At 43.0% G+C, this 14609-nt stretch overlaps 1 protein-coding gene across 6 annotated transcripts in view; it reads right to left on the bottom strand.

Moving 5' to 3' along the window:
* erc2 (ELKS/RAB6-interacting/CAST family member 2) overlaps positions 1–12297 on the bottom strand; it is a 45256-nt gene extending 32959 nt beyond the window's left edge. For 5 of the 6 annotated variants that reach the window (XM_005724724.1, XM_005724726.1, XM_005724728.1 and 2 more), the window contains exons 1-2: positions 12163–12297; positions 6660–7467 (exon numbers count right to left, since the gene is read on the bottom strand). In XM_005724724.1, coding sequence (XP_005724781.1) covers positions 6660–7331 — 672 coding nt within the window. In that variant the 5' untranslated portion in view covers positions 7332–7467; positions 12163–12297. Of the gene's footprint in view, positions 1–6659; positions 7468–11936; positions 12006–12162 lie in introns of those variants that run through there. The other variant, XM_005724725.1, reaches the window with a different exon arrangement.
* Positions 12298–14609: the final 2312 nt, after the last annotated feature.

The following is a 14609-nucleotide window of genomic DNA, read 5'->3' as shown; positions in this document are numbered from 1 at the left end:
CAGGCACCAACCACCTTGCGGCCGCAGCTCAATGCAGCAGCTTCGGCAATGGAGACGCTGAACATGGTCCATTCGGACTCAATGTCCCCAGTCTCCCTCGGAATGCTGTTGAAGCTCTGCCGGAGGTGAGCGTTGAAGATCTAGCAGACTGAGGCCTCTGTTAGACATTCCCAGCACACCATCACTATGCATTTAGGTCCACTGGGTCTGTCTAGCGTCCTCCCCCGCCACCTGATCCAACTCACCACCAAGTGGTGATCAGTTGACAGCTCAGCCCCTCTCTTTACCCGAGTGTCCAGAACATATGGTCGCAGGTCTGGTGATATGATTACAAAATCGATCATCGACCTGCGGCCTAGAGCGTCCTGGTGCCACGTGCACTTATGGACACTCTTATGTTCGAACAAGGTGTTCATTATGGCCAAACTGTGAAGTCCAATAACAAAACACAGCTCGTGTTCAGATCAGGGAGGCCGTTCCTCCCGATCACGCCCCTCCAGGTCTCACTGTCGTTACCCACGTGAGCATTGAAGTCTCCCAGTAGGACAACAGAGTCTCCAGGTGGAGCACCTTCCAGCACTCCACCCAGGGACTCTAAGAAGGCTTGGTACTCTGAACTGCCACTCGGCACATAAGCGCAGATGACAGTCAGGACCCGTTCCCCGACCCTAAGGCACAGGGAACCCTCTCATCCACCGGGAAAAACCCCAACGTATCGGCAGCAAGCCGAGGGGATATTAGAATACCCTCTCACCAGGGGCAACTCCAGACTGAGACAGAGTCCAGCCCCTCTCCAGGAGACTGGTTCCAGAGCCCAAGCCATGCGTAGAGGTGAGCCCGACTATATCGAGCCGGTGCCTCTCAACCTCACGCACTAACTCAGGCTCCTTCCCCACCAGAGAGGTGACATTCCATGTCCTGATTGCCAGTCTTGGTAGCCGGGGATCAGTCCGCCAGGGCCTCTGCTCCTGGCCGCTGGCCGGCACACAATTCACCCGACCCCTATGGCACCTCCTGCGGGTGGTGGGCCTGCAGGAGGATGGGCCCATGTCCCCTTTTCGAGCTGTGCCCGGCCGGGCCCAATGGACTAAGGCCCGGCCACCAGATGCTCGCCCTCGGGCACCCTCCCCGGGGCTGGCTCCAGGGCGGGGCCCCGGGAACCCTATCCCAGGCAGGGTAAACTGTTCCCTCGATGTTTTTTTCATAAGGGTCTTCTGAATCGCTCTTTGTCTGGTCCCTCACGCAGGACCAATTTTCCATGGGAGACCCTACCAGGGGGCAAAAGTCCCCAGACAACATAGCCCCTGGGATCCCTGGGACACACAAACCCCTCCACCACGATAAGGTAGCGATTCATTCTTTCTTATTCTCATTTAAAATGTCTCGCTTTTAATAAATAATTATCTTAATCTTACAACCAAAGTTTTTATCTGATGTAAAATGTATAGAAATCATACATATACAAACAAGACTGTACATCACTGTCACAACAGTGTTTGTTTTCATTCAAAGGCTTTATGGCTTTTCTTATAATACCTGGTGGGCCGGTCTCCAGTCATGCCCAGTCCAGCCCTGGGCACGACACACAGTGAATTAATTTGAGAAGGTGCATTAAAAAATAAATGGCCGGGCCAGCGGTGCACATTGCAAATTAGCTTGCATAGACACATTAGTTGTGCCACTTCTTAATGATGGTACCTTAGCTAACAACCCCAACTACCAGATACAACTAATAAGCTAAAGATTACTTGGCCTACCGGTAAAAGGGACGTTACTAGCTGGCAGTTCTTTCAAGCGATGTTGAAATTTCAACATTCCGACACTTCAAATGCTTCAGGAGCTGTTCGCTCAGCGCAGCATCAACACCGCGGAAATACACGGATACATCGGTAGACTCGTGACAGAACTCACACTCTGTGGGGGGTCAAAGTTTGCAGAAATACAAATGCAACTGGTATCCATAGCTGTGCGTGTTCATGGAGCTTGCATTTTCACCTGCTGGACATCACTACCTGACAAGTTTAACTGTCTTCAGAACATTGCGGAGGCCTTATTGACATTTGGCTCTATATATCTGTGTGAGCAGATTTTCTCTCACACGAAGAGAGTCCTCAGGTAGCCATCTGAATGCTGGACACTCGGAGACCTGTGTCTCTGAGTGAGAGACCAGAGGTCACATTAATACGTGTATCTCTGTATTAACAAACATGCCAATTGGCCCAGTTTATTTTTCTTATCATTGTTGTGAGGAGACCATAAATAGCATTTGCATTTTCTGTTGTACAGTTCATTTGCTGTTATGGAGTTCTTGTTATGGCTAAAAAAGTGTCTTTTTTTTGTTACAAAGTAGCTGATAACTATTTGCTGATAGCTGCCAACATCTGCGAACAAATATAATTCTATAAAGTTGTTCTATATAGTGTGTAACTGTTAGTATAGAGCGTTATTAAATTTATTGCTAATGCAATCATATGGCACATTGACTTCTGAGGAAATTTTAGATGGCACTCATCATCAGAAAGGTTGCTGACCCCTGACCTAAAACATATGACCAAGGCAATAAAGAAATGGCTAAAGAAGAAACACATTAAGGTCATGGAGTGGCCTAGCTAGTCTCCAGACTTTGAAGCTTTGAGTTGCCAAGCAGCTACCAAGAAACCTCAAGGTTTCAGTGAGTGTCTGTAAAGAAGAGTGGGCCAAAAATCCCACCAGAGATGTGTGAAGACCTGCTGAGCAACTACAAGAAACATGTTATGGCTGTCTTACAACTGTGGTTGCCAACAAGGATTTAACTTTAATGTATTTTTTTTTCTGAATTTCTGGTTGATATTCTGTCTCTCTCCATTAAAATTAAACTACCATAAAAATCAGAGAAGATTAGAGTTCATTTCTTTGCAAGTGAGCAAACTCAGCAGGGGATCAGATCATTCTTCCCCCCACTGTATTTTGACATGTATTTTGTATTGAAATAACAAGATTCAAATATGTTCCTAGAGAAATGCAAAACTGCAGTGTCATTAATTGTGTGATTACCTTTTATTTTCTGGCTTACATTTGTGCATATTTTTTATTACTTTACTTGTTATGATTTTTCTGCACTCAAATCTCTGCTCTGAATCTAAACTGATGCGATTCTGTAGAAAAAGGAGACTGTAACATTTCACTCTCATCCAAATCCTAGCAGCCTTGCCCTATGTAAACTGCATTTTAATCTCATCTTGTCAAAATAAAATAGGGAGACGGCCTCCTCATTTCAACACCTTCCTGTCGTGTGGATGAGGCAGCAGCCATCTTATGTGCTCTGATGGAGAGTGGCAGGCACGGGAAGAATCCATGGGCACTTTAAGAAAAGTGACTATTCACATGACGCTGACTGTGACATGACTCAACGTGTCATCAGTACTTTTGCTCATCATCTGTGTATGACAGCTGCAAGCTTGTTTGCTACTTAATAAAATGGGATAAATCAACAAACTGCACTAATGTACTCTGTAGTGGGTTCACCTGAGCCATGAATCATACATACAAACAATTAACTATCCCCTCCCACACAAACACACCCTGGCAATTAAACTTCTGTGCACACATTTACAAGCCAGCACAACTACCAAAGGAAGTAACCGCTAATTAAGAATGCAAACACACTACACACACAGATATGAGGAATACAAGCATGAATGCTTTTTCATGAGGTATTTAAAATGCACCCCAACACTCTGGTGAGATTCACAAGTTCACACTTGTGATAACACCATGTAAAGATTGGCATCTTCCAGCATAAAATAAGCAAACATTGCACCCATGCACAGACACAGAGCAGAGGGACTGGGAAGCTCAGCCTCCATTTTTGTGAAAAGCATTGATGCAGGCTGACTGGGTGGCTGAGCAGGAGTGGTCATGACTCAGTCCGATATGGTATGCTCTAGCTCGCATATTTGCCTCCAGCAGCTCTTCTCCAGCTTGAGCGCAGCAAAACATTTGGTGAAATGGAGTCAAAAAAGAACAGTTTTATAACGGCCTCAGCCACACTACATTAAAAATGCACAAAACGGTCCCGGGCTAATCAGTAATCATTACCTCCAGTCATGACCATTGAACGTTTTGATAAAAACTCTGCAGGCTACGCTTGGTATTTCACTCACAATGAAATCTTCGCTTTACAAAACAGACAAAAGGCAAAATCTAATGCCAGAGAGCATGTCTTTAAAAAGTTTGTCTAAAAAAAGAAGCACATCCTCCCTTATTCTAGATTTCGCACGATAAATAATGCATGGCATTTGCTCAAGCTAATAGAGGCCCAAGGCACCTGATGCAACTGTAAAGAGTTCTGCAAGACAGACGTAATGATTGGCCTGAAATTACTCCATTATTAATGAAGCAATTTGCTCCTCACTCAGCCTCTGAACAAGCCTAGTGGGTGTGACCAAAGCATTCCACTGCAAGTATGCACTTATGTAAGGACGCCTTGCAGCCCAGAAATCAACTTAGAACAGACCAATTATAGTAACAAAGCACATCTGCCTTTTATTAGCTGACATACTTCATTAATGAGCCCTACCAGGAGGAACATAAATATCACTCAGTGCAGGGGATGTCTATGGACTGGACAAGGCTAAATATATTTGTGGCAAGTGAAAACCTATTAAAGCCAACACTGTATATAGCCTTCATGTTCTACAGGACCAATCAGCCACTGCAATGTCTGAAGCCAGGCTAAAAATGCATACAGGACTCAGTACCTAATCACACTGAATGTAAAGAACTGCTTTGGTCTTGTCACTGACACTGCTATTAAACAGGCACATTTGCATACAAAACTTGTTTCGATGTTAAATCTTTGACTTCATCCCGATGCGTGACACAGACTCTCATCAGTAATAACCAGACAGTCTGCCTACTATTCAAATACAAAGGCTGTGCATAATCTACACAACTGTTGCCAAATTAATGTGTTGCAAATGATGATATCATTTTTATTCAGGCGTGGATTCAAAAAACAAATCAAGGAAATCAAATAACACCACACAAATCTTTTAAATGTCAGTTGCTGTGCTCATTCACGCCCAAAACAAGTGCCCCTTTGTTTTTTTAGGAATCATAAAGAAAGACAAGAATCAAAGTACACCTGCCCCACACCCTTTATGAGGGTTGCTAGCAGGTTTAGGCATCCAGCCTGTGACGCATCTTTCAGTTTAGCCTCATGACACTGCTGTAACCACAAGAATAAAAAGTGCAGGCCCTTTTAACTCCAGTCAAATCAGGTGCGTCCAAACCGATTTGTTTTTTAAAGGGCTGTTCTTATACATAAATCCAAACCAATGTACCGACAGACAGTCATGTGACGGTCCTGCTAACACTATCCTTCTATGACCTTGAAGGGTGGAGAGACACCGTCTGCTGCTTTGAGTAATGAATGCCCCACTGGCTGTTCGTTATTTTAAATCACATCTCAAACTGGCACAAAGACGCCAGCCGGCTGGTCATATTTAACCTTTACATCACTGAGGTATTCTTCAATTTGCTGCATCATGGCCACAGCCTGCCACAAAAAGAAAAAACATACTGTACAGTTCAGTCTGGCCAGACAAGCAGTACGCTGACCTACTCCACAATCTAGTGCACTGTATCATCAGCAATGACATATCCAACTGAACCGAGGGCTTTATATTCAAATGTTCTCTCCAGACTATGAGTCAGCTAACTGTTTCCAATTTCTGCCACCAAGGTTTGACATAAAAATGATTAAAATCAGGGTGAGCATTTTCTCAACATGAACGCGAGCTCAGCTGGGGGTTTTTTTTTTATCCACCTTGTTTTCTGTAGATATTTGTGTGCTGCACACACAGGTCAGTGGAAAAGAAGAAGAAAGCTGCAGGTTAGCCTTTTACTTCATTAACTCCAAAAGTGGGTTGAAAGCTCTCTTAAAGTGGATGCAGTGAAGGCCAGATGAACAGAGGTAAACAGCGAGAGATGATCAAAGCCAGTGCGAGTAAAGGACAGACAGTGGAAAATGAGAATGACAGTTAGAGAGTAAGACAGATAGAGAGTGTTTAAGAGTCCTTGACAATTGTGTCTGGGCCTTGTGCCTACTCTTGTCAGGCAGTGATTTAACTGGGCCATGACTACACCCCCACACTGAGGCAAGCAGAAAACCTTTTGACATCTCCCCCCTCTAGGGCCAATCTGCTGAACCTTTAAAAAAATACACTAAAATTAAGCAGTGCTGCTTCTATACTGTGTGCAGGAAGTTCAGTTTACCTGTTGGCAGCGTCACTGCACTTTTAACTTAATATGCTCAGATTTCGAGTATATTGTAAAAAACTTGATTAGGGTTTTGTATTTCCTGTGGCTGAGGTGACATTGATTCTGCAGAGGAGTACTAGGAGAGGAGAGTGTCGGCATGTTAAATATTTATGCACACAAATAACTCTTTCCAGAAAGGTTCCCACAAGTATTGAAAAACATGACTGCAATAATTCTCTGAAATCTTGGACTGAGGATGACTGTGGTCTATTGCAGAAGGAGAGCGTGGTGAAAGCACAGTCACAGCTCAAGAAGGACAGTACGTGATAAAAAACAGAAAGGCAAGAGACAAAAGCAGCAACTGAAATTCACTGCAGTAATGAGTGGATTATGACAGCTACGAGGGCTTGTCTCACCTGGTTCTCCTCATGAGTGACTCTCATTTGCTCTTTGAGGATTGACGTACGAGCCGCCTCTTCTTTCCTCATTATCCTCTCCTTCTTCAGTTCAGGACTCCAGAAACTCTTGATGCTGTTGGTGGAAGATCCCAACTTACTGTCCTTCAGGTCAAGCTCCCGTCGCAGCATCTCATTCTCCCTCTGCATCTCCCTGAGCTGGGCCTGCATCTCCAGCAGCTCCCCACCACTGCCCCGCACTGCCTGCCTCAGCAGAGCAGAGGGCACCCCCTGGTGGTGGTGGGGGTGCAGCATGGAGAGGGAGCCCAGGTCACTGTAAGACAGAAGGTCAGCATGAGGCAGCCCCACAGAAGCAATATTGGGACTGCTGCCCATGGCTGTGACACGGCCCCCATACATGGCCCGACTGGTGGCGCGACCCAGAGTCATAGTGCCTTTTGGGTAGGTGGCAGTGGAGCCCACGCCCTCGTGGTCACTCAGGTACATGGGCCCCGAAGTAGCATAGGCAGCGTTGAGGGACTGGATGTTCTCCATGGAGAGCGTCTTGCCCCCCGCACCGCCCCCACTCCCACTGTGTGCCCTTCGATGGCCCAGTCTGGGGGACCTTGGTAGGCGCGGGGACCGTACGGGGCTGCTCTCTACATGGCCTACAGCTCTGGCACTGCCGTACATGTCCTGTGATTCGGCGGTGTAGCCACCAGAGGGGTCCTTAACAGGGGCGAGTTATAATGAGACTGCTCTGACTCTTAGAACTGCACATGGGTGACTTATTTCATGTCTGAAAAGGTGGAGTAGATCAAAGTCAGATCTGAGGAAACAGGAGAGAAGCTTCTGTTAGATGAATAACCACTATTTGTACGTGTCACATGAAAGGCACAGCGAGACAAAGCATTTACTATTACAAAAAAAACCCAAAAAACAAAAATACATTCAGAAAAGAATACCAAAACAGACCTGGCCTGCAAAATACTACTATGGATTGAAAAATAACTAGTTTTATCATTTATTAGTTTTATTAGCAGCAAATTGACACAATTTATGTGACTTACAGGAATCTCCCAGCATCCCACTGGATTCATACACTGTCCAGCAGTGATGTACAGTAAATCCCATTAATGATCCCAAATAAACAACGGACTAATTCACAGGAATAATATATCACATGCCCATTCACTGATGCTTGCTTATTGTGCAGTAGAGGGAACAATGATATCCATGGAAAATTTACTGAGATACTAAAGAAAAATCTTTTAAAACATCTAGTCATTTTTTAAGGTTTTTCACATTCTAATGATATTGCTTTAATTAAAACTAATAGGGGCTATTAGTTGTATTGTTTTATTATATTAAGATATAATGATAAAGTACAGACCCAATTAGCAGTGTTGATTCCTAATTAGCTCCTCGTGCGAGGAGAAAAATGTGTTGTTCGGAAAGTGGTTTTAATGAGCAGTTAGCCCATAACATGTCCCACATACACAGAAGCATGACCGAGCATGCTTGTAACAGTATGAAGAGCATCACAGCACATGAACACAGAGTACCACAGTGCATCCAACAGTGCAGTCAATGCAATATCTAAAGAAATAAATGTGATTTATGTGTGTACAAAAAGACAGCTAACAGATTCCATGGCAAACAGAACAGAGTAAAGCCCTGCAGTATTTTATTGTCTCATAAACGGATAATTTAATTCACACAGTAATATTCACAATAAGACTGTAAAGAGTTTGGGATTGAACGTGTCTTTGGGATCAGCACAATGCTGCAGCTGTTATCTCTTAACTGCATGTTGTTGTGTGCAAACAGTAAAGTGTGGATGGTTGTCTGATTCTCTGCGTTTTCCTGTGTTAGACTGGTGAACTGTCCATCCAGTGTGTACGCCGCCTCTTTGCCCAGTGTCATCTGGCATAGACTCCAGACTGCAATGAAGAAAATAAATGGATATTTTTGACTGGGTTTCATTTTTTGAACATGTGAAGGGATTAGTATTAACTATAACAGTAATGCCATAGTATGGGGCCTAGTTTGTTTTTTGTTTTGTTTTTTCAGAAATTAAAAGACTGCAAAGCAAAGCAGACATTACTGGCTAAATGGGAGAAAATGATGTGGGAGAGTTAATTTTTAATGGGTGTAATAATGGATGTGTCAGTTTGTGCCATCTTTAGTTTAAATATATCACAAGATGTATTACGCTTATAATTTATTTAAACCTGATGTCCTTATTACACCGTAGCTGATATTTGGGGTCAAATACCTTATATAACCCTGTATAACCCTGTATAACCCTGTATAACCCTGTATAAGACAAAGGTTAACTGAGCTTATAGGCATTCAGTGTAAGTTAAAAAGAACCAGACTCTTCCATCAAAGTGTCTCCTTTGGTGACACTTGTTACGCAGATCCAGTTGCCATGGTGACTATGCCAGGGCTAACAAAGATAAAGCACCTCAGTCGTCTGACGTAATGTTTCAAAAAGGTCTGATTAAAAAAAATTTTTTTTAAATGTTTAATTGTATATGCAGCACAAAATTTACTTAAGGGTATATTCTGCAAATAATTCCTTTTTTATTATCATGTACATTCTTGTATTTTACTTTGAAGGGCAGTTAAAATGACAATTAATGGCACGGTAGAGCATATCGACAGGTTGGGCAGTGTGTGAAATTCAATGCGATTTTTGATGATGGGGACCCTCAGCTGCTTTCACCGAAGCTTCATCTGTAAATCAGCGCCTGCCCAGCAGCGATCACTGCAGCCAGGCTGAGGAAGTGGAACGAGACAGTGTCTTCTCTGCTAGCTGTATTAAGTAACAGGTGTCTGGAAACAGAACGGGGCTGGACAGATATATGCATATATTTAAAAAGGGCAAAAGAAAATCAAATGGAATCTGTCTAAAGGCTCGGACAGAGCATGCCTTCAGATATTTCATCTATATCCTTTAGCTGCAAAAAAACCCCTCTTTTTTAACTTTACATGCTCAAAGGGACACGAGCAAATTAAATGCAAATTTCAAATATGCTGACATGTGCAACAACAAAGCCTGCTGCTGTTATCTTCAGCGGTCAGCTTGCTACAGCAGCTCTGTGAAGTCTAGTTGGTAAATTTATGGGGAAAAACCCCCAACATATCCAGCAAAAGACTGCAGAGAAGCATCTTTTAACAAATTAGCACTGTCCTGCTAATGAGCCTCATAATCATTATTTTTTTTGCTGATAGATGACACTGCTCAGAGTTGAGCCATTAATGTGTCAGAAAATAGCCAGTGAATCAGAGTTTGTTAGGATATATAAATGCGAGTCTCTACAGAAATAGGATTATTGTTTTAGTTTGACTTGTGTCACAAATGATGAGCCAACGATTCAGGCAGTGACTCCAGCATGTTTCTCACTCTGTAAATTGACCTAAAATGTGTCTTCTTGCCCAACGCTGAAGCTTTTTAGGCTATCCAACTTCCATTCCGAGTTAGGCATATAAACTCTGAAATTACAGGAAAACCACACATGCAGAACAATGCTGGGAAATGTTTAAAAAAAAACAACAACAACATACAAACACAGGTTTTGAAAGCACAATAGACTGCCACCGCTTAAGTGAACACACCAAAAGTGTGTCTTTCTCTGTCCTAACAGAAATCAGCTGCTAGTGATAAGGCTTTTACATTGCACAGTATTCCCTGTCCACCATATGGCACATTCCAAGCACATCATTGTGCCACAGTCATGTGTTTCTCTCCTTGCACTTGCAGTGGTGGAATAGTTGGATGGAAATCTGTAAATTGTGGTTTGGTCATAGGACTTGCAGTGTAAGATTGCAGATAGTGAAAAAATTTACACTAAATCATCCATTTAGTCCATTTAGTCATTGTTGTTTGTTTCATTGTAGAAGCTGGACTCAAGTGACAAATATCTGTGACAAATACCATAACGTGCTATGTTCTACCTTATATACTGTGTTATAAAAGACTGTGGGGGCTCGTTTATTGTTGTTATAACCCTTTTCTAAAGGAAAATTGAATCACCTGCATCCGAAGCACACTGCTGAGAAAGCCAGAATGACAAAACTGTCAAAAAATGGAAAAAGGAGAGTATCTATTTTTGCAGAAACAGTGATAATATAGAAGAACCTCAAGAGATGCCAGCTGATGACAAGCCCAACTGCAATCATCTACCTTATATGGATAACAAAAGGTTCCATGACAAATCAGAAGGGAAATCAGAGCTTACTTCCATTATGACACCAAACTTGTTTACAGACTTTATTATCCAGGCTTTCTGCTGTGAGCTTATTATTGCGATCGTAAATATCAAACACGCGTGGTTTTGGAGGGTTTGAAACATAGATTATGCCGCTGAGGTGACAAACCTAAGAGCAAATTACAGTGTAACACAGTAAAGAAACGATCAGAGAGAAATGGTGCGGAAACAGCAGAGAGGGTACAGATGTCCCGAAACAAAGATTTCACCACAGGGGATGCTTTGGCTACCTCTGGGGTCAGGGGGAGTGTTTCCTATCAGGCAATCGTGACATTTTACGAAAGGCTGCACGGGGATATTTTGTTCTTACCCTGATGAAACTGATGAAACGACCAGCCTACTAAACTATATGGAGCGGCTGTGGTAATGTGAGGTCAGAGCGCATGCCAATGGCGGACAAAGAAGGACATTTTCTATAAATAGACTGTCATATGGGCCGATAATAGTTAGTAATTCATGTGAAGGCGGCCAAGCACGCCAACCGGTTCCTTACGAGAGCAAGTGCAACACATGCAGCCTCCTCATCATGTATTCTACTACAGAGCCTTGACGCCCCCGAATGCCTCCCACGGACTTCAACGCTTGGATGATTAGATGAGAAAATGTAGATGTCCACTTATCCACCAAATTCCAGTATTTAAGGATGGTCCAGCTTATGCTTCAGGCTCCTAATGGAAGATGTCACGGGCGGGGGGAGGGAAATGTCAAACACCCCGATATCACGGTAACCTTCATTAAGTCATAAACGACTATTTGGAGCTGAGGTGTTTCTCCTTATGTCGCCTTATTGACACTGGGTGATAGGGGCTACATTTAATGCAGCACAGTAATACAGGAAGGCACGACCGAGCAATTGACAGCTCACTGGGCCTACATTTTCGATAGCTCCAGCGTGGTGTGCATCTGAATACACCAATGAAATATTAGTCTAACCCGCCGTGGAGAAAGCGATTGAAACCTTTATTTTGAAAGACTTCGCTGCTCTATCGCGTCAACACGGCTTAAAAATGCAAATTCTTACGTATCAAGTGAGCTATGCAATCAGCCACCACGGAATTAGGAGGATTTCTTTCTTCTTCTTCTTCTTTTTTTTAAACGCACACAGCCTGTGCCTTTTCCCCCGGCAAGTCGTTCATGAAACCCTCAAGAAGGCAGAGGAAAAAAACCTTCGCGCATGTCAGGCGTTCATTCTTCTGTAATGAAAATCACAGATCTGATGTGAGGTAAAATAAACGCACGGGCTTTACCTTTATCGATGTTAATTCCTCTTCTTCGCCGCTCTAGACGGCATCTTGTCGCCTCCATTCACCCGAGCAGCCTCTCTCAGCATCCTGCGCTGTCATTGGGCAGCGGGCACGCTCTCTCTCCTCCTCTACACGCCAGGGAGCAGCATCACCACTACTGCAAGTGGCAGCTGGCGGGAGGGGATGGGCGAGAGGGATGCGGAGAGCGGCCTGCGCTGAATCTCACATCTTGGTGCTGAATGGGAATCACTGACCATTCCCACCCACATTAGTAGAAGATATTTGGATCTTGTTTTATTTTATTTTATTTGCACGTCTCTCTGTGCCAATAATAGCGCATCAAACCTGCGTGCACAGGGCCCTGGAAGCACTTTGATGCTTCCAGGTGCCCAAGTGTCCTTGTGTAAGATATCGCACCCCAGATTGCTCTCCGATGCGTTCATCAGAGTATGAATGTGTGTGTCTGTTAGATAGACAGCACTTAAGTGTAGAAAAATCGTGCTTGTATGAGTGGGTAAATGAAGCATGTTGTGTAAAGCGCTTGGAGCGCTCAAGTGGAGTAGAAAAGTGCGATATAAGAAACAGTCCATTTATAAAGATATGTCAAGTAGCCCAAAAAGGCTGGATTGGTTATAATGTAAGTACAATAACACAGAGTCATAAAGATACTTGTATCAGGTCACAGTTTGTTTACCAAAGCAAACAAATATATCGTGCTTTAAAAAACACAAAAAAAACCCCACTGGAAATCTTTTTTTTCTTTTTTTTTTTGGTAGTCACTCACTTTTTGGCACACCACGGGCAGTCCAGCTTTACATGCTTTACAACACCCCAAATACAAGTGTGGTGGTTAGTTATCAGCTCCTGCACTTAGTCTGCTGCTTTAAGTAGTAAAATTGTGTATTTAATATTAGATACAAGGACAAATTACAATCAAATTATTATGTGATTGTATTGAACTGATTATATATGATTATATTGCACTGACCTTTGTTTAAGTACAAATCAGTTTGGATCATTGACAAAATATACCTGAATACTTTTTTTATTCAACAAGTAGTAGAAAGTAACTCAGTACATTTACTAAAGTATTTTAAGGTTACTTATGTATAGCAGGACTCAAATTTGTTTTTTTAATCACCTGTTTCTATCATTAGGGCTTAGTCTGTGTGACAGCCTCAGCTCTTTACAGCAAAGCCCGTATGTTTCTGTGACCTATCTGTAGAATGATGGGTCACAGAATCAGAACAACTCTTGCACATCTGATCTAGTTCATTCTTTCTCATCAAGCAGAAGAAACAATCTGCTTGCATGAAAGTGGATCAAGTGCATTTTATTACATATTAATGTCTGTTAGAGTGATTAAAGCCAGTCCAGGTTTGGTGTACATAAGCTACGGGCCTTAATCAGAAAATCCATAATAAAAAGTTGTAAATCAGTCCGATGAAAGGAAACAAACCAGAAAACATGCAGACCATCCTTGAAAACATGGTAAAGCTTAGCAATTAGCTTAGCAATTAGCTTAGCCTTGCATGAAGCTCAGAAACAACAGAAAACCGCTACCGTTGCTGTATCATAAGACATAAAAATCTACTGCATTGATCAGCAACTCAAGGCCTCATTAATTAACTTGAAATTGGTCTTGTTTAATGTAGTGAAAGCTTTAAGCTTTAGGCAGTTTCTGCCTCTGTATTCAGTCAGAGGCAGAAACTGTTTCATCTGATGCACTGGTAATCTTACAGCAACAACAAAACTTCATGCAGTAACATTTTACCATACAGACAAGAGAGTGATATTAATCTTCTCTAACTCTCCACAAACACAATAGGAATGCCCCCACACCCAAAAAACATCCTCTTTAAAATATGAAAGCAGCCCTGAACTAGGACAGATAATCTTTGTTTTTAAATCAAACCACTGGAAGAATCACAGAGCCAGAAAAGCACTGACACATTGTGTGCTCTTTTATAAAACAGTATTCAGCCTGCCAGCATTATAAATCAAATTTGCCTGAGGGTAACCACGAATCTGTTGAGCTGCTCTGACAGAGGAACCTACGCTGCAGCGGAAATCAATCTAAACCCATGACATCATGCACTGTGATTTTACCATGAGGTGAGTGCGTCCTTCACATGTGTTTGAACACACAGCCCCGAGGGCTTTTCCAATTCTGAACAATTTCCCCCTGGCTCCTGTCTTCCTCCTGTTCTCACCAGCCTTCAGGCCTCCTGGAATTACAGGGACTTTCTCCAATTTTACATTGTAAACACTGACGCTAAGTGTGCTTGACAGGGCCCAAAGGAGAAGCATCAGCATTTCTGTGTCCTGAACACACAAACACGCCAGCTCACATGGTCTCTCTGTTTCTGAAGCTCTTTATTTCATGCGCACACGCCAGTATCCAGAAACAATAATGAGGGGGGAAGAGGAAGCAGTAAAACACCCTTTGG

Source organism: Pundamilia nyererei, unplaced genomic scaffold (assembly GCF_000239375.1).
Source record: "Pundamilia nyererei isolate P.nyererei 1_Seehausen unplaced genomic scaffold, PunNye1.0 scaffold00012, whole genome shotgun sequence".
Lineage (NCBI taxonomy): Eukaryota > Metazoa > Chordata > Actinopteri > Cichliformes > Cichlidae > Pundamilia > Pundamilia nyererei.
This window is presented reverse-complemented; position numbering and strand designations above follow the sequence as displayed.